Consider the following 26,165-nt stretch of genomic DNA (forward strand, 5'->3'; position numbering starts at 1 on the left):
TCAAAAAGGAAGGAGAAAGGACACATAGGCAGTTCTTACAGAGAGAAGAAAATTTGTTGTTATGGTTTCAGAGCGGCTTCCTGTCCCCTCACTGGCTTGCACAGCTGGCCTAGGAGGGTTCCTGAACTTGGGCTCATCCTGAGACAGCTGGGAACTCACGGGGCTTACCTCAGGTTAGCAGGTTTTCCTGGGCCATCCTGTCTTGAAGAGGAGATGTGTTCAGGATTCTTTTTTTAAAAAAATATTTTATGTGCATTGGTGTTTTGTTTTGTTTTGTTTTTGTTGTTGTTTTGTTTTTGGGTTTTGACTTTTTTGTTTGTTTGTTTGTTTTCCGAGACGGGGTTTCTCTGTAGCTTTGGAGCCTGTCCTGGAAGTAGCTCTGTAGACCAGGCTGGCCTCAAACTCACAGAGATCCACCTACCTCTGCCTCCTGAGTGCTGGGATTAAAGGTGTGCGCCACTACCACCCGATATGCATTGGTGTTTTGCCTGCATGTTTGTCTGTGTGAAGGTGTCAGATTTTGAAGTTACAGACAGTCGTGAGCTGCCGTGTGGGTGCTTGGAATTGAACCTGGGTCCTCTGAGAGAACAGTCAGTGTTCTTAACTGCTGAGCCATCTCTCCATCCACCACCTCACAGTGAGAGGAAGGGGGTTTATAGAGTCCTTGTTTTGGACACTTTTAGGAAGGGACAAATGAATTTTATAATGCCTGGGCTTCCTGCTCAGCAGTCCTTAATGGATTCTCTGGGTTAGAAGTGGCTTAGATACAGTTCATTTAAAATTCACCTTTTTAGTGCTCACATTTAGAGGAAGTGCTTTGAATCAGCAACAAAATCTCAACTACTGGATGCTAACAGTGTTGAAGACAAGGATCTGGTAAAGAAAGGGACTTGAAACTGGGTGTGGTGGCAAAGTGCCATTGATCAGTTCGAGGACAGAGGAAAAGGGCCCTGGGTAGAAGAAAATACATAGTCAGAGCCAAGGCAGTTAGAAACTCCCATTCATTCCAGGTATTCTCCTCCCATGCATCGAGAGTAAGCTCGTACTGCCTGGATATATTGCAGACTATCTAGTTAGTAGGATGTGTGGTCGTTAAAAGTTGCGTTACCTGACCAGCATAACCATTTAGTCACGTTTGTAGACAGCACCTGGTGTCCAGCACAAGCTCTGCCCGGACTACAAGCTGTTATAGATGTCCAGAAAGTCAGTCTTGAACAAGGGGTGTGGCTCAGTTGGTAGGGTGCACACCTAGTGTGCACAAGCCCCTGGGGTCAGGCTCCAGCCCTGCCTAAGCCAGGTGTGGTGTTACATACCCGCATCCCAGCACTTAGGAGGGGGAAGCAAGGGGACCAGAAATTCAAGGTACTCCTTGACTGTCCAGCGAGTTTAAGGCTAGCCTAGGCTACAGGAGACCCTGTTTCAAAAGAGCCCCTGATGTCATCAGATGCTCCCAGCTGCTGACTTCTGCCACATCCTTCCCTTTTTTCTCAACAGTATCTGCTGAAGGTCAATGAAATCAAGGTTAAAAAAGGAGTGGATTTGCTGCAGAATCTGATCAAGTACTTCCATGCCCAGTGCAAGTAAGTGTCTCTTTCTCATGGTATTCCTGAATGCTTCCCGTGGGTGGCAGCTTTCAGTGGGTAGCTTTGTGTTGACGGAACAAACACTTGTGTCTGTGTGTGTGCATGCGTGTGTGTGTATGAACGAACATAGCTCAGTGGTAACTCACTCTTGGCCTGGTATGTGTGAGGGCCCAGGTTTAATCCCCAGAACTGGGGTGTCTGGGGGAGAGAAATAAAGAAATTATCGTGAGATGGGGCTGCAGGTGAGTTTGTAGAGTGTTTGCCTAGCACGCAGAGACTCTTGGGTTAGTAATTCCCAACACTATGTAAACCAATGTGGTGGCATAATCCTGGTCTGCCTAGGAGGTAGAGGCAGAAGGAGCGGAAGTTTAAGGTCATCCTTGGCTATATAGAGACCAGTCTGGGCTACATGGGATTCTGTGAATGAATGAATGAATGAATGAATGAATGATCGATCATGGGGGAAAAAAAAAGAAGTGCCCAGAATACAACACAGATGAACCTTAACTATGTAGAGGGAAGGAAGGCAGAGACGCAAGGTCACATTGTATGACTGTGTTTGACAAGCCAGGAGTAAAAGCACATTTATAGACAGAAAGCAGCGTAAGCAGTTCCCATAGAAAATGAAGGTGTGGGGCCTGACTGCTTGGGAGTCAGTACTCTCTTGGAGGTAACAACACGTTCTGACCGGTGCAGACACTGGCAGTATTCTGACATCAAGTGTACACTTCCAAAGAGCGATCTTAGGGCTTGAGGATTGTGTCTCAATAAAAAATGGAAGTAGGGAGGCAGTATTTAAAAATTGGCAACAGTTGTCAAATACCTTTTATTTTCCTTTTTGTAGAGGGGCCGATTTGTTTGGTCTGACACAGGATCTCAGATTTTGTTGGTTTTGAGAGAGGGGGGAATATGTAGTTGATTTGATGTGTTCCATTAAGCCAGTACTTGCATACATTACTGGTCTTAGAAAGTCAATGGGGATGAAAGAGAATATTCGTGTTCTGGGCACTTAGCTTTGCTATGGATGTTTCCAGTCCAGACCCCTGACCCCTGGTGTGAGTGCACACCCATGAGCTTTTCACAAGCCATGGCTTCTTCCCTCACTCACCCAGTAGACTTTGATGGAGTTCTTGTTTATGTAAGGCTCTATGCAAGGTGTTGAGATAAAAGGATGTGCTTGGAGAGATGGATCAGGGATCGGATGTTTGCCTCAGCGTTCTGAAGACTGGAGCGATGGCTTGATGGCTAAGAGCGCTGTCTGCTCTTCCGGAGGACTTAGGTTCAATTTCTAGAACCACGACCGCCCGTAACTCTAGTTCCAGAGGATCAGACTCCTCTTCTGACCTCTGAAGGCTTCTGCAGACACCTGGTGCACATACATACACTCAGGTGCACATACATACACATAAAGTTAAACAAATACATTATTTAAAAAGAGTAGCCCCAGACAGTGGACTGCCATAGAGTAGTCTGGGGTGACATTAGCATGGTTGAATTGATCCCCGCTGGAGGGGAAAGTGTGAAGCCCTTTGAGAAATCCCTCAGAGGTCCAGTTGCCACACCTGTCTGCTGCTCCCCGAATGGGCCTGGCCTGGCGTCACTGCCTACACTTTGTCCCCTTCCCTGGAAGGTCCTCTGGCTTCCCCTGTGCGCAGACACACCGTCTGGTTCAGGAGCATCAGCCCTGATAGGATCTCATCTCCTTGCCTCTGCAACATCTTCATTCATTTCCGTGTCTGGGGATGCCGTGTGGACCAGCTACGCATGTGCAGCGGGGACTCTGGGGCTCGCCCTGAGGCTGCTTAGCTGTTGATCTCAGGGTGGCTGTGGTGACTCTATTAGCTTGTGATCAGGTGGGACATCAGCTGGGAAAGACTTGTCCAGAGTTAGAGGACCTGGAATTTCTAGAATTTTTAACGTGGTTTCCTCTGACAGACTCAAAGCAAGGACCTGCTCAACAGATCGGAGCAACGGCTCCGTCCTCATAGCCCGGTTGCCAGGCTGCGTAGGAAGTGGGTTGCTTCCTCGTTGGTTTTTTATTTTTAGGGAAAAGTTATTCTCAGATTTCCTTTTTCTTCTTTATTTTGCACAGACTATCAGTTGGGTAGCAACAGGCCACTTGTGGAAAGTGAATTGCTTGACCTTTTATGGACACGAGCTCAATGACCTTCTGAAATACAAGTCTAACTGTTCCTTCCTCGGTTGAGGGCTGGTGTGGGCGAATGTGGGGGTTGTGTCCTCACATGGTTCAATTCATACTTGGGGGCAAAACAAAGCCTGCGAGGCTTGGCTTTCGGACCCTGGGAACCTGAGGTCACGTGTGTGGTCTGCACGTTGTGAAGCCCCTTTTAGGTGCCTTGGTCCCTAGCCCCACGACTTCCTCACCACAGCTGTCTTCCACGTGGCATCTAGATCCTTAGAATGACTTCCACGCACCTTAATTTTGCTTTTTACATTTATTTTTGCTTGTTACATTTTGTAGTGGTTATTTTTTTTAAGTATTTTGTTGTTACTGGTTTTTTGTTTCACGCAAAGGCAGGCACTTGCATCCTTGGAGCAGCTGAAGGTCCGTCTTCTGCTGCTGGAGAGGGAGGGTGCTGTTCTGTAATAGCCAAGGGAAGTAGGGCAGCCCTTGGGACAGTAACTAAAGAAGGTGGCGACTCTCTGAGGTGCTCGCTCTCTCTTGCAGGTGGGAGTGTGTGTTGAGTTGCCTTGCGCTTTGAGAACATACTGCTCAGAGCTGTGAGAGCCAACCACTATGTTGATGAGGCTTGAGAAGAGAAGATGTGGAGGAGTCGGTTTTCGTGCCTGGAAGGGGTGGGTGCCACGGGCAGACCCTCAATAGATGGGGTCCCCGTCCTGGTGCGATGGTAGCGTGAGCATAGGGCGCTTGGCACAGTGTGTGAGGTCCAGGAGAAAAGATCGCATCTAAAGAGTTCTGTTTTCATGGCTCGAAAACTGTGGTTGAATCGACTAGAAAATGTCCAATAGGAAGAGAACAAAGTCTGATTTGTAATACTAATGATAAATATCCTTTGACTAAAGCTTGGGAAAATGCTAACAGGCTTTGGGGACATGCACCTCTGAGTGTCACAGTGACTGATGGACAGAGGTCACGGAAGCAGCCCTTGAGCTCCTTCCCTTTGAAGCTGCTGTGGTGTCTGCCTGGTACCCTCTACAAGGAGGGCACAGACAGATGGATGTTTGAGAGTCGGAGCAGGAGTGGGGTGCATTATAGGTGGATTCATAAGTTTGTCAAAGATGAAAACTGCCTACTTAGCCCAAGTTTGCATCTTCTGAGTGTACTCTCCAGGAAATGTGTGAGAGAGCCAGGCTCCCGAGCCCCTGACTACACCCTTGCTCTTTCTGTCTGCCTTGGGAAGAGTTGCCAAGCTGCAGATGCCCAGGGCTGCGCACCTGTTCCCTCCCTGGGCACCGCCTTTTCCTGTACTTGCATTCCCTGCCTCCTATGTTTATCTCTTCCTCTTTCTCTTGTGACCTACCTACATTACCAGAATGCGGAGTGAGCAAGGCAGTCATTATATAAAGAACTGTAACTAAGGCATGGAGATCACACGAGTTCACCACAGGAGCAGCCCAGTTTCTGGTGCCTGTGGCTCTTCAGTTCTTCAAGATTTCCTTGTTAATTTAGGAAGACCAGAGAGGCAGGGGACCTGATGTTGTTTGCTCTAATTGTGGCCACAAATACCCGGACAGGTCACACTGACATGGGGACATAATTAATTGCTATCCAGAAGCGTGTTCTGTGTTGTGGAAAATTAAACCCAGGTAAATATCTCGTCACTTATGGTGAGTGACTGGCTACGTTGTTTTCATGACCCTTCTGTTTTGTGGCACACTTAGGGTGCCACATTGATTGGGACCATTGATGACTTTAAAAGAGGAAAAAAAATCACCTAAGTAAATATAGATGTGAGACCCAGGTCACTTTCTTCCCTCCCTCCAGATTTTTAGTTATCATTTATTTTTTAATTTGTTTCTGCACTTAGGAATGTGATGCTTGATGCCTTGGGGTGACCTGAGGTCAGCAGACAACTTGGGGAGCCGGCTCTCTCCTTCCACAGTCTCTGCCGCTGCCTGTGCCTCTAGCCAATTCTCTTCTCTCCTTACCATACGGGTGCTGGGATTCGGGGTGCATACACACCACCTCTGACATCCGGCTTTTGCTGTAGGTTGCCCAGGAAGGGTTGAGTTCTGGTTGCCTGGCTGTTTTAGTCACTTCTCTTGCTCTGATGGAACAGCCAATGAAAGCCTGCCATGGAGGGGAGGTTACGCCTGCTGTGTGGAGGTGGAGTCTGCCAGAGGAGAAGGTTCAGGTAGCAGGTGAGGTAGCTGGCTACAGGGTGTCAGAAAGCAGACAGAGGAGCAAGCGCTTGCTTTCAGCTTGCTTTCTCTTTTTTTATTCCATCCGGGACTCCAGCTCACAGGATCATGCCACCCACGTTCACGTTGGTCTCCCTGCTTGGTTAAACCTCCCTAGAAATAAAAGCTCTTGCATCCAGACCCAGGTGTGAGTCTCCTAGGTGATCTTAAGTCCAGTCAGGTTGACGGTGACGACTGACTGGCATGCTTTGGGGCTGTGCTGTAGACTAGCAACTTTGGTTTCCTGAGTCCTTTGTCTTAAGTGACCTCACAGCCCTGAATCCCTAGCTTTAGGAGATCCCTTTTGCTATCTAACCCTTGAAACCCACCCTGCTTTCGGTGTAGGTGGAGCCCGGCCACTCATGTGGGTCAAAGTTGCCCAGTTTCTTTCTTGTACCGTATCCTATTTGACTGTTTCCTAATAGAATTCTCTAAAAAGCACTCTGGTTTGCACCCTGTGGCTTTTTGGCCTCAAAGTCTTCACTGCCACTGTCCAGGAAGTCTAGTTTCCATTTATTAACTTAAAATTAAGTCCTCTTTTGTGTGGGGGAAATGCTCAGCCTTATTGCAATTCCTTTCCAGTTTGTTTACAGTTTTGTCGTTTTATTCTGGTTTTGCCAAATCATGTGTGCATTTCTGTTCTTCCAGGAAACCCGCCTCCTTCCCTCCCATAGTCTCATGGCTAACAGCCTTCTCCCCCGTGACGCACAATCTCTGCCTTTTCTTTCCCCTAGCTTTTTCCAGGATGGACTCAAAGCCGTAGAAAGCCTCAAGCCTTCGATTGAAACGCTCTCCACGGATCTCCACACAGTGAGTAGCCTCCCTCTGTTTGGTGGTGTCACCGTTCAGGGCCCATTTCTGTAACCTTGTGCATGCCTACTGTGCTGTCCGGCAGGGACTGGCTCTGGTGTGCCAAGGGGCGGTGTGAACAGGCCATCCCCACATGTGCTTGTGTGTGGAAATACCATGATCTGCAACGCCTAAGGGTGCCTTAGTCTTACTCTTCTCTGCTTCGTTTGCTCTTCAAAGATCAAACAGGCCCAGGACGAGGAACGGCGGCAGCTGATACAGCTTCGGGATATTTTGAAATCAGCATTGCAGGTTGAGCAGAAAGAGGTGAGGGGATTTAAGACTGGAAGATCACTGTTAAATCCCACCCCCCCACACACATGCCTTAGAAGCTTTGGGCTGAGGACTATGACATACGTGTTGACCGGGGGCTCACAGACTCCTCTGGGACCATGGCTATTAGCCTAAAATGTCTTTTGCTTTTTAAATCTTAGTTTTATAAGGCCGTCTATTTTAGGATACTTCCTTCTAGGAACAGCAACCACTATGGGCCTGAGTGGCCAGGTGTGATGCTTTTCCTGCTCTGCCAGTTCCTCGTGGTTCTGTCTGTCACATTTATACCCTAAGTCTGTCCCCAGACTTTGTGGCTTCCATGTTCTGTTGTGTGTTCCCATTGTGAACCTGTCCCCTGTGTGAACTTTACCACTGTGAACTCACCCCAGTGTGAACTCACCCCAGTGTGAACTCTGCCCAGTGTGAACTTTCTTCTGTGTGAACTTTCCCCAGTGTGAACTCCACCACTGTGAACTCTGCCCAGTGTGAACTTTCCCCTGTGTGAACTCTGCCTCTGTGAACTTTCCTCATGTGTGAACTCTCTTCACTGTGAACTCTCCCCTGTGTGAATTCTCACCCCAGTGTGAACTTTCCCTGGTCTGTGGAGTAGAGACAGAGCAAGTTCCCTTAAAGCCCTAGTCTGTTCTGTTTTTGAGGAGTTAGGTTGGGTGTAGTGGTATGATATAATCCCAGCATGGGGGAGGCTGAGGCAAGAGGATCCCAGCATGAGGGAGGCTGAGGCAAGAGGACCTCTGTGAGTGTGAGGCCACCCGGTGCTGCATAGTAAATTCTAGGATAGACTAAACTGTACAATGATGCCTTGTGTGAACATCAAATGAAAGACGAGACGAGAGCTGGTCAGATGGCTCAGAGGGTGAAAGTTCTGAGTTCCAGTAGCGGATACAACAGTGGGAAGGGAACCAGCTGAAAACAGTTGTCCCGCAACTTGCATGCCCATCTCACAGGTACATATCACACACACACTAATAACAACAGCAATGCTTTTTTTAACTATAAGAGTTAGGGCTAGGAGGGATGGCTCAGAGGTTAAGAGCACTGACTGCTCTTCCAGAGGTCCTGAGTTCAATTCCCAGCACCCACATGGTGGCTCACAACCATCTGTAATGGGGTCTGGTGCCCTCTTCTGGCCTGCAGGTGTACATGCAGAGCTCTCAGACATAAGATATAAATAACTTAAAAAAAAAAAGATAAGAGTTATCTTTGCGTGTGGCTCCACTCCAGTGGCAAGCCTTCCGTGGTTCTTGTTTGTTTCCTTGGTATGGTGGTGTCTTTGTGTCCCCAGACATCACCAGGTGATGATGATGCAGCTTTTATAATGAGTAGCTTTGTCTCTAGTTCTGAACTCCCAGGCTCAAGTGATCCTCCTGCCTCAACCTCTGAGTAGTGGAATATAATGGGAGTTTAACATAAGTCCTCTTCCTTTTCGATAAATTTAAATAACTGCTTATCAAAGCATAGTTCTTAGTCTGTAACTGAATCTTGTTGTTTTTCTCCCAAATGCATTTACCTTTTGTGACCGAAGTCTAGGAGAGTAAGTACCCAGTATTTTCACAGATGGCAGTTTCGCATGCTTCGTTTGTAAACGATTCTTCACGTAGCTTGACTAGTTCGCTTCAGCTTTCGGTGTCTCCTCTCTCTCTACAGTCGATGGTTTTCCTTAAAAAGATTGTAGGATTTGGACACATAAGACGAATGAGATGGAAAACCCCAAGTTTAGTTTACACTCCTGCTGTCATTCTGCAAGGCCTTCTGGTCCCTGCTGAGCCCTTTCTCGGCAGGGCTACCCCCGAGTGCCTTCTCCATGATGCTGCTTTGCTAGAGATTACTACAGCATGGTGACCTTTTCCTGGTCCAGAAAGCGCAAGCCCGTGAGGTGGCTGCTCCCCATAGTGTTGGTGGGGAGATGTTTTTGTCTGAGGAGCTCTAACCGAGGCAGAAACGATCCAGTTGGAAATGAGGAGACGTGGCTGGCTTGTCAGCCGTTGGGGTACAGAGACTATGATGGTTTTGACTGTGCAGAATTTGAGGTCTGAGGAAACCAGCTTCATCAGAGAGCTGTTACCAATGGTTCTGCAGAGGTGTGAAGCTTGGTGACACAGACAAGAAGTCTGGTGGCTTTTCCCTGTGGTCTGGACTAGCCAGCTCATTTGCCCCAGTGGCACAGGGCCGTGTCAGCTGAACCTCCTTCCTTTCCCCTGGCTTTGTGCCTGCTGACTGCTCTCAGGCCGAATTCTCTTCCACACCCCTGGTTGTGAGGATGTTTCCTGCATCGATTGCTTTTCGGTGCTGATGCTTAGACTGTGGGACAGTCTGCCGACACAGTAGCACCTCATTAGCAAATGCCGAGACGTTGGATCATACGTCTTTTCCCGTAGTGTCTGGGCATGGCTGCTTATCTCTGCTCCCTTCAGTTACTTTCTTCCCTGTGACTCAGAGACTCAGCCGAGATGTTGGGTGGATTTTAGCAGCACTGTGTCAATTCTAACTCTGCCTGTGCACTAGAGATTGGCGTGGACGTTCAACCACGGGTCCACAGACCGTGCCTTTTAGGTTGGTTGGAGTGGAGGCTTCCTGCTCCCTCTGCGAATCTCAGCCTAAGTCAGCACCAAATGCGACTGTCAGTTGGTGGCTGCCAGCTGCTCTTCTTTACCACCCTGTGGTTGTCCTTCAGTTTGGAGTCCCGTCTTTTCTCCCAGTGTTCCTCATACCTCCCTGGTTAGGCTGTTTCTCTCTAGAGAGGGTACCTCTGTTAGATTGTTTCCATCGGGAAGAACCTCACATAGAGAAAATGTGAAAACTGTGTATCTGTGCCCCATGCTTGATTTCTGGGGAGGAATCCTTCTTCCAGGGTGTCCTGGTATCACATGTACCTGTAATCCTAGCTTCTTGGGAGACAGAAACTGGGGATCTCTGTGAGTTCAAGATCAGCTTGATCCATAGAGTGAGTGACAGGCTAGCCAGGGCTACACAGTGAGATCCTATCTCAAAAAAAAAAAAAAAAAAAAGAAAAGAAAAGAAAAAAAAACACGCCAAAAGTGTAGAGCACTTGCAAGCATGCACAAGGCACTGGGTTCAATGCTTAATGCCCCCAGTGCCCCTGGATATTGTATGCACTTTCTGTCAGTCACTTTCGTCTTCTGTTTTCTCCATCCTATGTGCATCTCTATGCCCCATCTCAGTGAGGTCCACATGGGTGGACCTGCTGGGATCCCGCTGCTAATGAGAACCTAGATGTGATCCTGCAGGACGATCAGGGTCTGGGAGGTGGTCTTAGGGTTTACGTGAGGAAGCCGGAGCTCTCAGTTGTATGAGTGCATTTCTCTCTCTCTCTCTCTCTCTCTCTCTCTCTCTCTCTCTCTCTCTCTCCCTCCCTCCCTCCCTCCCTCCCTCTCTCTCTCTCCCTCCCTCCCTTCCTCCCTCCCTCTCTCTTTTTTTTTCTCTCTGACGTCTGCCTCCCCTTTTCAAGTGTCCCAGTCTAGTGGCCAGTGGTGGAGCCGTTGGCTTGTCAAGTAGCAGGCCCTGCTCTGACCCTTGTCTCTTTCTGACTGATTTTCCCATCTGGATTTGTGACCTTATGCTCAGCCCTAGCTCACTGCTGGCCTCTGCCGAGTCCTGAGCATGCCTGCCCTGGTCTTAACGACTTGCCCAGCACCTGCAGTTCTTGTTTCTTAAGCGGTACCCTGCACAAACACACCAGAGTAAAGTGGGCACAGTGCTTCCTACTCCAGGAGTGACAATTTAGAAGTAGGGGCGAGAAGAGCGACTTGGGGTACAGTGTGAGAACTTTAATGGAGGGGTCTGCCAGTGGCCACACAGCTTCTGAGCCAGGACTTTAGACGATGGCTAGGAGATGTCCCAGTCTCAGAGGTGGGGCAGGAAGGCTGGGTCTTTGTCTTCTATCTTTCCCCTCATGAGAGTGGCAGGGTCTGGGCCTTTCCTGCCTCGGTCTCCCGCAGAACAGGAATGTTGTTGCCCATTTCTGCAGCCGTTAGGATGGCTGAGAGGTTGTGTATGCCGAGGTCTCAGTTCATTAACTCGATCCACAGGGACTAATTCATTTGTTCAACCCCTAGACGCAGCAGTGAGCCAGAGAGGCCATACCTTCTCATGCCAGTGTGCCCACACTCGGTGCCCGCACCACGATGGCCAGCTGTGCCAGTGTCTGTCACTGTCGGGCTTGTCCCTGCTTTTCTCAGTCCTCTCTGCCAGCCTCCTCGCTTCCTTACATCTTGCTGCTGCCACCCTCAGCCCAAATGACTTCGCTTTTCACTTTGTCCACGTTGCAAATGGTGGTCTTTCCCAACGCTCCAGAGAATATTCTTTCCCAAGGCTTTACCGTCACCGGATCTCCTAGTCATTGCCAGGGGCCAAAATACAACCTCTCACCGCCAAGGTGCCGATAGTATAGGGGGAGAAGAGCTGGGATGGGACTGGGTCACCCACATGTGCAACAGTGCCCTGCCACTCCTCTCCCCCAGTGCCAGCACTAGAATTACTGATGCTTGACATGCCCTACAGCTCGATAGGTGGCTTTATGAATTCCCTGGTAGGAATTTTATCTTTTTTCTTTCTTTCCTTTCCTTTCTCTTTCTTTTCTTTCTTTCTTTTTGTGTGTATATGTGTGATGAGGGGGGAGTTTTATAGTAATATTTAAACATTTAGGCGGGTGTTTTTTTTTTTTTAATGTAGTGCATTTTTTTTAAAGTAGAACTTAAACAAGATGCATTAAAAAGCAGTTTCTTGACCGAATTTTTAGGACTCACAACTTCGCCAGAGTACAGCGTACAGCTTACATCAGCCTCAGGGAAACAAGGAACACGGCACAGAGCGGAATGGGAACCTGTACAAGAAGAGCGATGGGTAGGTGCCAGCCCACTGGGTGCCGAGTTGGGATGTACGCGGTTACCTTCTGTGTCAGTGTCTAAACCCTGCTGATCTCCCCCTGTTCTCCTCAAGGATCAGAAAAGTGTGGCAGAAGAGGAAGTGTTCGGTTAAGAATGGCTTCCTGACCATATCGCATGGCACCGTGAGTATCCCTCCTGATCCAGTCTCTGCTGGGGCTGGTGAAGCTGGTCTGGGTGTCAAGGCCATCAGTTGTCCTTTCGCTGAGTGCAGACAGTGTCTTCCCCGGCTGCAGGTCTCGTACTGCATGTTTGTCCATCCTGTCCGTGGGTGATGGTAATAATATGAGTCTTTTTCTTAGTCTTCCTTTCTCCTGCAGTCCTCTAAGAGGCGGGATTGGGCAGAAGCACAGGTAGACTTTTTTTTTTTTAAGCACTTTTGCTTTGTTGTTTTTTTGTTTTTGTTTTTGTTTCCCCCCCGAAGCAGGGCTTCTCTCTGTAGTTTTGGAGCCTGTCCTAGAATTAGCTCTTGTAGACCAGACTGGCCTCGAACTCACAGAGATCCACCCACCTCTGCCTCCCGAGTGCTGGGATTAAAGGCATGCGCCACCATGGTCCCGTCTTTAGCGCTTTTGTGTAACCAAGAAAGCTTCACCTAAAGATGTCACAGAAGCAAAGACGATGCTGTGGGAGTCTAGGGAAGGGAGTGTCCCCTTCACTTTCGATGAGTCCATTAAGGGCAAGCAAGGCACTAGAACTGATTTGTACCAAACAACCATGGTCCCTGCCACCTCAGCCCCTGAGGACTCACTGTATCTGCCAAGGTCATCCGCCTTCCCATAACCCAAACTGCACCTCACTCCTGATCCTTGAAGTTTGGACCTGGATGCTCTGTTTCCACACAGCAGGTGGACAGGAGTGAGGGGACACGACTGCCTGAGACTAAGGGACGCAAGCGTGTTTAACCATGCATCGTTTAGGTGCAGAATGTCAGGAGGACGGCTGGGCCTTACCCCTTCTGCTGCTGTGTTTCATTTCCACGGTGTGCATTAGTTTGCTTTAGTTCCGGCACGCTGCCTGGACTGTAGAGTGAGGGACACGTTTCCTTGCTTACACTTAGAGCGCCCATGTCACAAGGCATATTTGCTTTCTCAGGGTCCCTGAGGGGCAGGATCTCCACTTAAGCCAGCAACGGGAGAGGGCAGGCCTGGTGATTCCTAGCTGACTTGGTTCTGAGTAACTTCCAGCGTTCCAGCTTCCTCTCCAAAGGCTTTATAAGAATTCTTTAAATTTTGATGGGTTACCCGAGTTTCGGAGAAGACAGTAGTTCTAATTATCTTCACTAGGATGCTGCTGGTTCTCCTTACAGTGTATGTATTTTTTAAGAGCTGTGTGCTTTGAGGTGAACCCTCTCAAGGAACCTCCACTTGGGGGGAGGCGTTAACAGCCACTTCCCGCTGTATCTGTGGGTGGGTCCCAGCTCAGCCTCCACCTAACTGCCTTGGAGGAGCCTGGGTAGCCTGTGTGTTGTTCTGTATGCCCTGGCAGTCAGGCTCCTGAAGGGCCCTCCATGTTCCCATGCCACCCAAGTGTTTGCCTGTTGTAGCCGTGAATTGTCCGAGCCGAGAGTGAAGAGTGGGAAATGCATTATTTGAGGGTTTTTGTCTGACTCCTGAGTAGCTTGCCCCTCTGGCTAGCGGCTTGTGGCTGTACTTTGTTCCCACCGTGAGAAAGGAGCAGGCTCCCAAAGGTAGGTGTGGGGAAGTGGGGATCTAAGAGGAGCAGCGCCTGTCACACAGCTGGGAATAGGGTCTGTGGAAATCGGAAGGGGCATGCTTGCCCTATCGGGAAGACAGGCCCTTCTGGAAGCTGGTAGCCTCTGGGAAGTGAAATCGCTTCATTTTTTGCACCCACAGTAACCATCTGGGTACGGGTACCGTCTGGGATGGGTACCTTGAGGGTCGGCATTGGTGTCGCCACAACAGGCTGTGTTTCTGGAACTTGGGCAGTCATTCATGGGATTAGATGCTCTGATTAGGTGTCTTCTTGACCAAGTCCACAGCATTGCCACCCCCCTCCCCCAAGACGTGAGGGCTGCATTGTGCCCAAAGAGTTGCCTGCTGCCTCTTAGAGGGCCCAACATTTTAGTTTGTCTGTCTGTCTGTCTGTATGTATGTATGTAGTTCATCTGTTTCTGCCTCCTGAGTGCTGAGATTAAAGTTGTGTGCCACCATACCTAGTTAGCCCAACAGTTATAAATGTAAATGTTATTCATTTGGAATAACATTTCAAAGCACAAGTTTGTGTTTTGAAGGTGTTCTAAGGACTAGAAATACAGGTTAGTGATAAAGAGCTTGCCTTACATGCATGAGGCCCTAGGTTAAATCCTTATGGTGTCAATCAATCAATGAGTCAATCAGTGGCTTTTATAAGCCTGGAACATTTAGTAGAAGTAGAATCACTAATAACCTCTGCCCTCGGGAACTTCCCTATTGCTAGAGTTTCCTGCTAAACCTAGACTGCCTCAGGAAGGAGCCAGCACTGCCCTCCAGCTAGATTGAATAATGACTTTGTTTCTTTCCAAATGGCATGGGGCAGATGTGTGTGTGTTAGTGGATAGAATTTTCTCTTGTAAATTTCCCTTACATCTTTGTTGGTAGTTAATAATCCAAACGAGCAAACAGCAAGTGGTTATTAAAGTGAAACCTGCGGGGGCTGGTGGTGTGTAAGATTGCTTGCCGAGTGTCTGTGAGTCCTTCTTGGCCGCCATTTTTAATAGGTAAACTATATTTATGGCCTTGAGTTCCTAGTCTAGATGAAGGCCTCAGGTCTTTTCATGATCTTGGTTTTCCTTTGTTGTGGAGTGAGAGTTTGTCTTTGGGTGTAATTACTTAGGTAGAGAGAAGTGATACAGCAGGGAAGGGAGGTGACAGAGATGGGGAGGGAGGAAATGTCATACCTCTTCATGGTGGCTCTAGAAGGTGTCCTGGTAGGAACTGTGGTTAACTGTGTGAGACTGTATATGACTGATCCCGCTGCAGTCCTACCATGGATGGGGTTGATCGTCTCTAGACCCTATGCCGTTCTGAGTTGCTAATTGTTGTCTGTATGCTGTAGCTGTATAATTGTAGGTGGAGGGGAAATCATCTTCATTGGGAATGGAGCCACTGGTAGGTTTCCCACGCTCCTGTGGGTGACCCCAAACTATGCACATTTGAATAACACTAACTGGATTTAGTGGGTTATCCATAGAAACCCTGTGTGTGCCCTGGCAGAGAGGGCAGCGACCCTGCCTCCTGCAGGACTGAGACCCAAGAAACCCCAACATTCCTGTATGTCCTGTCCCTGATATAAACTTCTGCAAACCAGGAAGATGTCTTCTCTTGAGGACCTTCTCCCGTTTCCCACTCACCCCGTGTTTTACATTTGTTTCTAAACAGGCCAACCGGCCGCCCGCCAAACTCAACCTGTTGACCTGCCAGGTGAAGACCAACCCCGAGGAGAAGAAGTGTTTCGACCTCATTTCACGTAAGGCTCTTTCTCAGACTGTGCAGTGCTTACTTTATACGTTCCTGGAAAGTCAGCCTTTTGAGGAATTGGTCTTCGGGTGGGTGAGGCAGGAGGATTCTGAGCTTGAGGTCCGTCTAGCATAGGTTCATGGCGAGACCATTTTCAAGTGGCCTGCCTCTTTTGTTTCCAGTGGTGACTGATGGCTGGCTTGCCAGGACTTTGGGTTAAGATTGGCCTTTGGAGAGTTCCCGCTCCATCTGCTCTGTAAACTGAGAGCCACCCTCTCCGCCCTGAGTCTCAGCTCCCCCACTGGTAAACAAACAGATTGTATTAGGTGAGCCTCAGGTCTCAAATCCTCTAGCCTGCTTTTTTTTCAAATGACAGTTTTACTGCCTGGACCTTCTATCATTTATGCGTGTGATGTTTAAAATGTCATAAATGGAGGCGGGGAGATGGCTCAGTGGGTAAAAGGCCCTTGGCTGCCAAGCCTGACAACCTGTGTTCTATTCCTGGATCCCATATGGTAGGAGTGGATCTGTCCTGCAGGTTGTCCCCTGACCACATGCACGCACCACAGTGCACGTAAGTCCCCTCTCTACCCAAAACATACATTAATGTAAAGTGGTACTTTTCTTTTTTCTTTTCTTTTTTTTAATGCTCAAAGTGGGAATGATTAGGTCTTCAATAAAGCCCTTGAACTTTAGTGATTTTTACCCCTCTTGTTTTTTTAAGTTTTTTATTTTTCCCACTACAGAATTTGTCTTTTTCTCCTGTGTATTTCTCTCTTTTGTGGTGCACACAAAGAAACTGTCGCAGAACCAGCAATTACAGCAAATGTTTACCCAGAATCCTCCCAAAACAGGAAAGGGGTTTGTGATGTCTTAAGGAAAATACGATAGATAGGTTTTGTCCTTGGTCATTGTACGCGACATGATTACAGTTCAGGACGGGTGGACCAGTCTGCACTCTAAAGATGTCCAGCGCAGCGGTTGACACCAAGCTCTGACCTGAGGGGCGTAGGCAGGTGGTATATCCCGTCATCCTTAGCACCCCATCCTGTGATAGGATGCTTTCTGACCACATTGTTGAGACCTTGTAGGAAGTGTCATGTGATTTACCACACACAGCAAATCAAGAAGTATGGCCGTGCCATCTCCACCGACTGCCCAGCGTGTGTTCCTCGTCTACTAGATTTTCTTTTGTAGACCTCCTGCATCGAGCTGCAGGGAGGGGTGAGCTGTGTGATATGGGAAACCTCTGGGGACTGTTGGTCATTTATGCTGGGCTAGGGAGATTGCTCAGTGGGTTCGGGCGCTTGCTGTGCAAGCCGTGGCCATGTGTGTGCCTTCAACCCCAGCACTGCTGAGTCAGGGAGAGACAGGAGGATCATTGGAGCTTGCTGGCCACTAGGATATCCCCAGGGTCAGTGAAAGACCCTGTCTTCAGGGGATGGAGCAGAAAATGACAGTGGAATACCTCCTCTGGCTTTCACATACACACACACACACACACACACACACACAGAGAGACAGAGACAGAGACAGAGAAAGAAACACACACATAGAAGGGGCAGGGGTTGAGATTATGCTGCTTCAAGCTCCAAACCTCAGTCTGGCAGGTTCCAAGTGTAGCAGCAAATTCTCTCCGTTACATCTACAACGTAAATGCTGAGCCTTGACTCTGGTTTAAAATGTGACTTCTGCTGGGCCACCTGCCTCTAGACAGCAGCCAAAGCTTGAGTTAAAGGAAGAAAACTCAATGGTGTCGCTAAATGTCTACTGGTGGCTGGAGAAGGGGTTTTTTTCAACCCTTTATTTCTAAAAAAGAAGTAACTTGTTAAAAAGCTGGCTAAGATTCGCTTGGTAACTGTCTGAGCTTCCTGGGCTTTGGGCATCTCAGCCAGGTGGGGACAGCACCTCCCACAGCTGTCACCTTCAGCATGACTGGCAGGGTCGAGTGAACAGCACAAGTGCAGAAGTGGTTGCTATGGAACTTTCCATCCTGGGCTCACCAAGTAGGGGAAGGGGCAGGGCATGCACATAATGAGGGCTCAGATACCCCCCACCTCCACTAGGGTGTGAATTGTTGCATCCTGAGGATGTGGGAGAAGCGGCCAGTGTGTGAGTCTGCTTCTGCCCCGGAGCAGTGCTGTGGACTTCACCAAGGCCCCACTGCTAACTTTGTAGCATCTTCAGGCTTATGAATAACCCCAAGAGGGCCCAGCCTGAGCTTCTCTGTGAACCTGGCTGCAGGCACAGTTCCTTGTTGTCGCCTTGCAGAGCCTTGGTTATGTTGAAAACCAGTCTCACCCACTTCCTCTGCTTGGTCTTTAAGGGGCAAAATTAATTCCAGTCCCCGCCCAGTTCTTAACTCAGCAGATTTTCAAGATGCCCAGATCCTCTAGAAGTGGCTTTACATGGGGCTGCTGGGGCCTGAGTTCGCGTGAAGAGACAGGAAGTTATCGAGGAAATGCACTAGCTCCTGAGTGAGAGGGACCTGGCTCGGCACCCTGTTCTTCCCTCATGCCTCCTCTGCCTCCCGACAGGTGGAGCAAATGCTATCAGGTGTCTTTGAACTTAGCAAAGTTGAGTTGTTGGGAGACAACCGGGCGCAAGAGTTCAGCTGCCCTCCATGGGCTGCCCCCGATCCTCACTGGTCATGCTGCCTTGAAATCTCTCAGGATGACACACTCAACCACCGCCTGCAAGGCTGTGATCTTGCTCTCCCACAAGGGGGCTCCCCATTTTGACCAAGAGGCCATGGGAATGTGCCCCTCGAGGGGGATTTGTCTGTTGTAAAGCCAACCCTTTGGGAACTCGTCCAGTCTCATGCCCTCAGGCTGACTTCCCCTCTGTAAACCCAAGTTGACCCACACGGGCACCCTAGTAAGGGTGGTGGTTAGAATTATGAGCCAACTTGGCCAGGCTCCCAAGCAGGATGGGGTACAGGGAACCCTAGTGGCCTGCCTTTCTATGTGGCAGAAGCTCATGCGGATCTCCAGAGAACCTGCAGGTGGAACATTGTTTGGACATTTTCACACGAAATGACCTCCTACTTCTCCGGTCAACGCAGGCAGAATTAGCCAACAGCCAACCCAAGTCGTACCCTATCTGGCTGTGAAGTAACTCAGTGTGGGCACGGGGCACTGGCAGGCCCTCCAGTCTCAGCTTCCTGAGAACTCTGAGCTCCATGTGGCAAGCTTCCAGTTTGAGCTGTGGACCTGCCCCTCTGGCCCTCTTCCTAGGAGGCTGGCCAGGGCCGTGAAGTGCCTGGGCGTAGGAGAAAGTGGCCGTGTCTCTTTTCTTACTCAGTTGGGTGCAGTCCAGTGTTGTCTAACGTGAAGTCGCTTTCTACATCCGTCTCTCTCTTCAGTGACAGGTGGGACATAGAAAGGTATTGTTCCCCTCCCCCCGGCAGTTAAGATTTTAAAGAAACAAGCAAAACCAAAACCAAAACCGTGGCCCGGATCCTCCGCTCTGCACTGCACTTGTGTCCGGACATGACTCCCCTTGATGTCTGGCCCCCATCCTGGCAGTTCCTCAGGGTCCTTCCTAAGGCCCGGACCAAAAGCTACTATTGCAGAGCCATGTCCACCCATTATCTTTTTAAAACCATTTTATATGTGTGTGTGCATGTGCCCATTTGGAGACCAGAAGGCGAATTGTGGGAGTTGGTTCTCTCTTCCCACCCTGTGGGTCCCAAAGATGGCTCTCAAGCTGCCAGTCTTGGTGGCAGGTACGCTCAATGGCTGAGCCCTCTCCTCGCCTTCTGCTTGCTTTTAGGGTCATCGATATTTTCTTGTGCCACTAAGAAGAGTGTCACTCTGTGTCATTTGTAGAAGTTAGACCTCTTCTCTTTTCAGACTTGGTTTTCTTTTTTAACTTTCTTGTTTTGACCGATTCTGTGCATAGATTTTGTGGCTGTCCCTTACTGAGCATCTGCGTGTGTGTGTGTGTGTGTGTGTGTGTGTGTAGATATTCATAAGCCAGTATGTATTACTAGAGAAATCCACACTGAGGAAGGACCTAGGCATAGTACTGTGAAATCCTACCCAGAATACACCTGTTTTCTACTCACATCCTTGTTCTGGTCCCAGATTCCCCGCCCCCCAGGCCCCCACATTGCATTAAGATCTTGGTCCCCAGCGGTCTCGTTTCTGCCCTCCTCCCTTGTCTGTGTTGACCTCTGTGTCTTTTGAAGACTGCTGTCTAGTCTTGTTGTGAAATGTCTGTCAAGTTAGGTTTTCCCGTGTTATGAGGACTTAACTGAGATTGCACATTTTTGGGTAGCACAGAAGTGAAGCTGTCCCCCCTGTCCCATGCGTCCCCACTGTGCGTGCAGGGATCACAGCCCCCTACCCCAACACTTGTAAAACACTGCAAGCACCTGCTGCGCCAGTGTGGCCCTGCCTCTTAGACCTTTATTTAACTGTGTCTTTTTGGGTTAGTTATGCTTGTGACATCAGACTATCAGAGTGTGATATTCTTAGAATTTATGATAGAGTATTAATCCACTTTCTGAGGGAGCCAGAAAATGTCTAAGATGGCATTTTTTCAGAAAAGGCTCTCGTTCACCAGACAGATGGTCCACTTGTTGCATCCTATTGCTAAGTAAGCATGGGCAGGCAGATCTGTGTGAGTTCAGGGCTAGCCTGGTCTACATAGGAGACCCTGCCTGAAAAAGTGGGAGGGGAAAGGCGCTTATCAAAGGACTTTAACAGTTCCTTGGGGATGGGGGATGGCTGTGATGAATATAAAACGTTTTGAAAGTTTGGTTTCTATTCAGTAGCCTCACTTGCATGTTTTAGACTAGAATGGGCAGGTTCATCAGTTTGCATTACAAAGTCACAGTGACTGAAGCATTGGCACACACCCGTGCATGCACACGCAGACCGCAGACCGGGAGGAGTGCTCAGCTTTGTCCATTAGTACGGTGGAGAGCACATGTCATTCGCACCGTTGTAAAGACCTGGCCTCGCGGTAATAAGTCTCCCCTTGCTGTGCAGATGACAGGACGTACCACTTCCAAGCCGAGGACGAACAGGAATGTCAGATGTAAGTACCATGGGCTGGGCCGGGGACAGGGGTGGGAGTGGGAATGCACTCCCTCTAACACCCGAGCTGTGGCTGTCTGTCCAGATGGATGTCTGTACTGCAGAACAGCAAGGAAGAGGCTCTGAATAATGCATTTAAGGGCGACGACAGCACCGGGGAAAACAACATCGTCCAGGAACTGACCAAAGAGATCATCTTGGAGGTGCAGAGGATGACAGGCAATGACGTGTGCTGCGACTGTGGAGCGCCAGGTGACCTGGGGACTGTCGCCACCCAGCTCTAGGGTGTTCGGATTCCGCAGAACCCGCCCATTGATTTCTAACTGTCATCTCAAACATGAAATCGGTGCAGCTCAGTCTGCTCATCCCATTACACAAATGCTTAATGAACTGTGCAGAGCGCAGCGGGGCCCATGGGTGGGAGATGCTGGCCTGCTGGGCCCAGGGCGGGACCATGGAAAGACAGCCTGGTGGAGATGAAAAGATTTCAGTAGTGAAGAAAACTGAAGGGCGCAGTGGGGATGAGCTGAAGGTCACCGGTCTTACAGGCTCTGAGACGCTGTGAAGGTCCACTGGGGACGAACCTTTTGAAGCCACTTTCAGGCACACTCTGGCTCTGACCCCAGGAAGAGAGCCACAGACTGTCAGCCAACTGTAGGATGAGCGATAGATCTTTATTATCCGTCATATCCTGTGTTTGCATTTTGATATAATTTATCAGAGGGTTCATGTTAAGGCACATAGTATCTTTGTGGATATCAACAACCAGAACTTTATGGCTTGAGGAATTGACGTTTAAATTAAGCTAGGAGAGGGCTGGGGAGTTAGGATGGACACAGTACTTGTCTGAATGTTTGCTTACCAAGAAACGTGGCTTCCCGTTCACTTAGTTCTGTGACAGTTTCTATTGAAAATGCAACTGCAGTAGAGTGGATAGTTAGAAATGCCATCAAGTTCTTGTTTTCCTGAGTTTCTGTTTGGTCTCAGATCCTTAGAACTATCTTGGTGGCGGGAGCAGAGGCAGCAAGAAGAGTGTACTCTTTCATAAGGAAGAATAAGAATGGTGGAATATTCAGACGCTTAGAGCGTCTTCATAAAGAGATGATGCAGACAAGTGCTAAGGCCACACAGATGGTATGAAACGTGCTATGTTGTCTGAACGTGTATTGTTCCCCCAAAGCGGGATGTACACAGAATAGCTGAGGTGCCTGCAAACATGGATGCTAGTAATAATTGTTAATGCGGGTGCAAGTGTGTGTGTGTGTGTGTGTGTGTGTGGTGTGTACGTATATGTCCTGGGTATTAAATTTAGTGCCTTCCACGTGGTAGGTAAGCACTGTACTTTGGAGCTAAAATTCTAGCCCACATTTTCTTCCCCAAGATTTATCTGTTTGTTTATTTTCCTTGGAGTTGTGTGTGAGGTCTGGGTGAGTTTATGTGCACCGTGTGTGTGTGTGTGTGTGTGTGTGTGTGTGTGTGTGTGTGTGTGTGTGAGAGAGAGAGAGAGAGAGAGAGAGAGAGAGAGAGGGTCTGGGTGACTTTGTGTGTATAACATGTGTGTGTGAGTCTGGGTGAGTTCATGTGCACTGCGTGTGTGTGTGTGTGTGTGTGTGTGATGCCCATAGAGGCCAGAAGAGTGCATCAGATCCTCTGGAATTGGAGTGACAGATGGTTGTGAGTAGTCACATGGGTGCTGGGAGCGGACTTCATTCAGGTCCTCTACCAGAGTAGCAGATGCTCTTACTAGTGAGCCATCTCTCCAACCTCTCTCCCCCATCCCCAATTGTTAACAACCAGACAGTTTTTAAAGAATTTCATGATGATCTTGTGGGCAAGATGGTCATGTTTGCCTGTGGAGAATTTCTAAAGGGCAGCAAGCACTCCTAGGACATCGTGCTCCAATACGTCTTAATTTTCAGTGCTTTGTCAATTCTGCATTTGCCTGTCAAGTATTGGCTGGGTCCACAGTGTGCGCTCAGCACCTGGTAGGATACTTAAAGTGAGGAAGTGAATGTCCCATGTGGGGAAGGTGCAGCTCGAACTTGGGGAGACACAGAACGGCTGTTCACACTGTACTAGCTAGTGACAGGCCCTGAGCATACAATGAGATAGTGTGCAAACGTACTCTGATGTCTGACACTTGCAGTGCGATTGACTCTTCCCCAGATCCTGAGCACAGCCCTTCACGAGCATGAGTATTCTCTGTTAGTGGTGGCACATAGAGACCTTATCCATCCTTCTCCCTGCAGCGCTATGCTCTTCCTGCTCCATTCTGTGATATGGCCAGGCAGAACTGGGGTGAATGCTGCGGGACTAGCCCTTGCAGTCACTGCAGTGTGTGGAGGGACAGGGTTGGGAGGAGAAGAATGAACACCTTGTCGTTGGTTGTGGGTTTGGTGTAATTTTAGATGATCAGGGTACCAGCTATATCACAGGTAAAATGCTCTTGTTCAAATCTCCATGTTCAGCAGCCTGACCGGGAGAAACTTCCGTCTCCTGTCATCTGACGGCTGACTTACGAGGACCCCTTCTCTTTGGCAGATCCAACGTGGCTCTCCACCAACCTTGGCATCCTCACTTGCATCGAGTGCTCTGGAATCCACCGGGAGCTGGGGGTCCATTACTCCAGGATGCAGTCCTTGACCTTAGATGTATTGGGAACGTCTGAGCTTCTGGTAATTTGATTTAGAAACTCATTGATAATGACTCCCTCTCCACTACCAAGGAGCGAGGGCACGTCTTGTTATGGGATGTTATTCATAAATACAAAGAGTGGAAACGTCCCCAGACAAGGGACACCGAGGCTGGTGGAGGAGTCTTCTAAAATGGCTGAGGTGGCAGCCGAAGGCCCATTGCTCCCTTCCACTAACCAGGCACAGAACCCAAAGCCTATGGGGCCAGCAAAGGGTTTACTGTGCCCAAGTCATCAACCAGTTTCTGGCAAGACTGTGCCCACGTTTGGCTTCCCGCCCCATTGGCCTTTCTGATCTGTATTAGCCCTCTCACGAGAGGTACTGGCTTCTGTTGTAGCTCCTCGCTTTTCTAAAGTAGTCTTCCATGCCTGTCTCACTGCTAATATGGATGCTCTGTGATAGAGGGCTGGGGAGATGGAAGTGTGTTTTGAGAAATACCTTTAGGTACTTGATTCTGTAGCCTGACTGAGTCATGAGGCCGATTGCGCACCTACCTGGGCTTTGGGGCCGCTTCAGAATCTGTAGTTTCTATTTGGAAAGCAGCGCTCAAAACCATTTCTTGAGATGACTGAGCACTGGGTAGTAAATAGTAAGTGGATATTGATTGCCATTGATTTTACTGTCAAGAGCAATAATCTTGACAGAAGATCTATTCACATGGCCAGTAGTAGTCCTCTCACGGGGTCCTACATCTTCTTGACATCTCCGAATCCGGTGTGTCCATTTTCCTGATGCTTCTGGCTGTTTCTTGTGGAAACTGCCCTGTCATTCTGAGGAATTCTTTGTTTGATATTGGAAGACAAGAGTGAGGAAAACCTAGTGTGAATCTCAGGCAGCACCATTCTTGGTTACACCTTACAATGGAAACAAACTCAGTCCCTCCTCAGTGTGCTCTTGCTTATGAATACAATCCCTGCTGCTCATATTAGGGCACCTGGCCTACATCTCAGAGGTGTTTGAATGTACAGCATCTCTGGGAAAACTGATTATGGCTTAGTTACTCAATGGCCACACCGAGTTCCCGAGGAATCGGTATCTCAGCAAACTCTGATGGACTGTGGTGATTTCTACTTTCACCAGTTGGCTTACAGCAGAGGGACACATCCAGTGATGTATGGTGAGATCATGGCTTATGCCTTGGATCATCCGATCTCTGTGACTCAGCATCCTTGGTGTAGGATCTCCCACTTTACGGGGAAGCTTTGCTTACAATACCTTACTGTATCCAGGCTCTACACCTGTTAAGTTAACCCACTCAAAATGAGGCTCTTTTGAATCCTTCTTAGCTCATACTCACTTCTGAGACTCCTGGGATACAAACTGGCATTGTGGTGGGTTTTCTGGCCGTGTGGGAAACATGTGAGCACCACATCTGCCTCTCCTCTCTCCCAACAAATGTTTAACAGCCAACTCTGAGGAGCAACGAGCCCTTGATCGAAGCCCGCCTATTTCCCTGCTGTAAATGCTTCTGTCGTCGCCAGTTTTGAGTTACTCTTGAGAATTACCGACTAGAGAGCTGGCAAAGGATGTTCAGAAACATAGTGTTCTAGCATCCATTCATCATATAAAAATAATGCATATAAACAACTCAAGACACTGATAATAGTGAAACGTTGTAAAATTTAGAAATGATAAGATTTGTTTTATTTGAGTTTTTTTTTTGGGGGGGGGGGGAACAGGGTGTCACTGTGTAGCCCAGCCTCTCTCCTTTCTTCTTCCTCAGATCCCTGCATATTTAGAATTCAGGTGTGCCCCAGCTTGCTCAACAGGATAATGAGGCTCGAATACCTAGTGTCGTCGTTGTTGACATGATTTATCATGCGTTTGCATAGTATAATTTTTAATAGTAGCAATGTTTAACAACTGTCTCTCAGAATTCCTAGACATCTAGTAATTAGCTTTCAAGAGCTGGTTAGAGCCTTGTTCCAACACTGATTAATTAACTGTGTCTCAAAACGTGGGTTTGGAGAAATGCCTCAGAAGATCATGTCAGGACCCATGAGCAGGAGGTAGAGGTGACTGATGTCCCTGCGGTGGATGCTGGGATGCCGGGCCCTCTGTAAGAGCAGTGTGCACTCTGCCGAACCATCTCTCCAGTGTACTTTTATTTTATTTTTCTAAGACACCCTCATAGATTCAAATCGATGGTGTATATGGTTCTCTTCTTTCTCACCATTGATACCGTTTTTGATAAAAAAGCTTCTTAGTACGAGGGTATGTGCCTGTCGTCCGTGTGTTGCTGGACATTGGTCTTGTTATCCAGTTGCTGTTTCGTGTCTTTGGTCCTTTGCCCCTGCGTCAGGACTGTCTGTGTTCATTCTGTCAAGCTATTGAAGCTCATTACGTATTTTTGATTCTGTCCTCATACCAGGTATTTTTCCCATTCCGTCGACTGCCGCTTCACTTTATTTATGCAGAGCATTTCTAGTTTTCCATTTTTGCTTTTGTTGGTGAGCTGAGACTTTTAAAATGACCCGAGAGAGGCAGCCAGCTCACAAGCAGGACCTGAATGTATTTTCATTTTCTCTTGGGCATTACGTCTTTGACTAGGAGAGAAATGCTCCTCGCTCCTGGCCTCCGACATGACTTCAGCAATTTCCTCTCCAGAAGAGTCCCTTGCTCAGTTCTGTGGATTATGGCCTGGTTTGCAAAGTGTCTGACGCTGTGCCCTGGCTGTTTCTCCATTTTAATTTGCTGTTGTTTGAAAGCACACTTTCCACGTTGGCCCGCTGGATTAGAGCAGCATCTGTGAAGGTGGCTGGATGTGGATAGTGACTACCTCCGCTCCCTGTTACCTACTTTCATATCACCTCCTGCTCGCTGAAATGGAAGACAGGCAGTTGGAGGACTCGTTTGGCTCATTTGGTGAAGTTATGTCACCCCAACCACTTTAGCTTCCATACTATAGTAGGCTTAGACCCCTTTGGGGTCCAATGAGCCTTCCACAGGGACTTCCTAA

The 26,165-nt window shown here is 48.6% G+C and overlaps 1 protein-coding gene across 3 annotated transcripts in view; it reads left to right on the forward strand.

Moving 5' to 3' along the window:
* The window catches only part of Asap2 (ArfGAP with SH3 domain, ankyrin repeat and PH domain 2), a 155,909-nt gene that overhangs the window by 92,115 nt on the left and 37,629 nt on the right, over positions 1 to 26,165 (forward strand). For all 3 annotated transcript variants that reach the window (XM_048439776.3, XM_048439778.3, XM_085690838.2), the window contains 9 exons: positions 1,495 to 1,580; positions 6,701 to 6,776; positions 6,996 to 7,082; positions 11,866 to 11,969; positions 12,066 to 12,135; positions 15,391 to 15,478; positions 20,466 to 20,514; positions 20,599 to 20,765; positions 23,055 to 23,188. In XM_048439776.3, coding sequence (XP_048295733.3) covers positions 1,495 to 1,580; positions 6,701 to 6,776; positions 6,996 to 7,082; positions 11,866 to 11,969; positions 12,066 to 12,135; positions 15,391 to 15,478; positions 20,466 to 20,514; positions 20,599 to 20,765; positions 23,055 to 23,188 — 861 coding nt within the window. The remainder of the gene's footprint in view (positions 1 to 1,494; positions 1,581 to 6,700; positions 6,777 to 6,995; positions 7,083 to 11,865; positions 11,970 to 12,065; positions 12,136 to 15,390; positions 15,479 to 20,465; positions 20,515 to 20,598; positions 20,766 to 23,054; positions 23,189 to 26,165) is intronic.

Source organism: Myodes glareolus, chromosome 6, assembly GCF_982192425.1.
Source record: "Myodes glareolus chromosome 6, mMyoGla1.1, whole genome shotgun sequence".
NCBI classification, from domain to species: Eukaryota; Metazoa; Chordata; class Mammalia; order Rodentia; family Cricetidae; genus Myodes; species Myodes glareolus.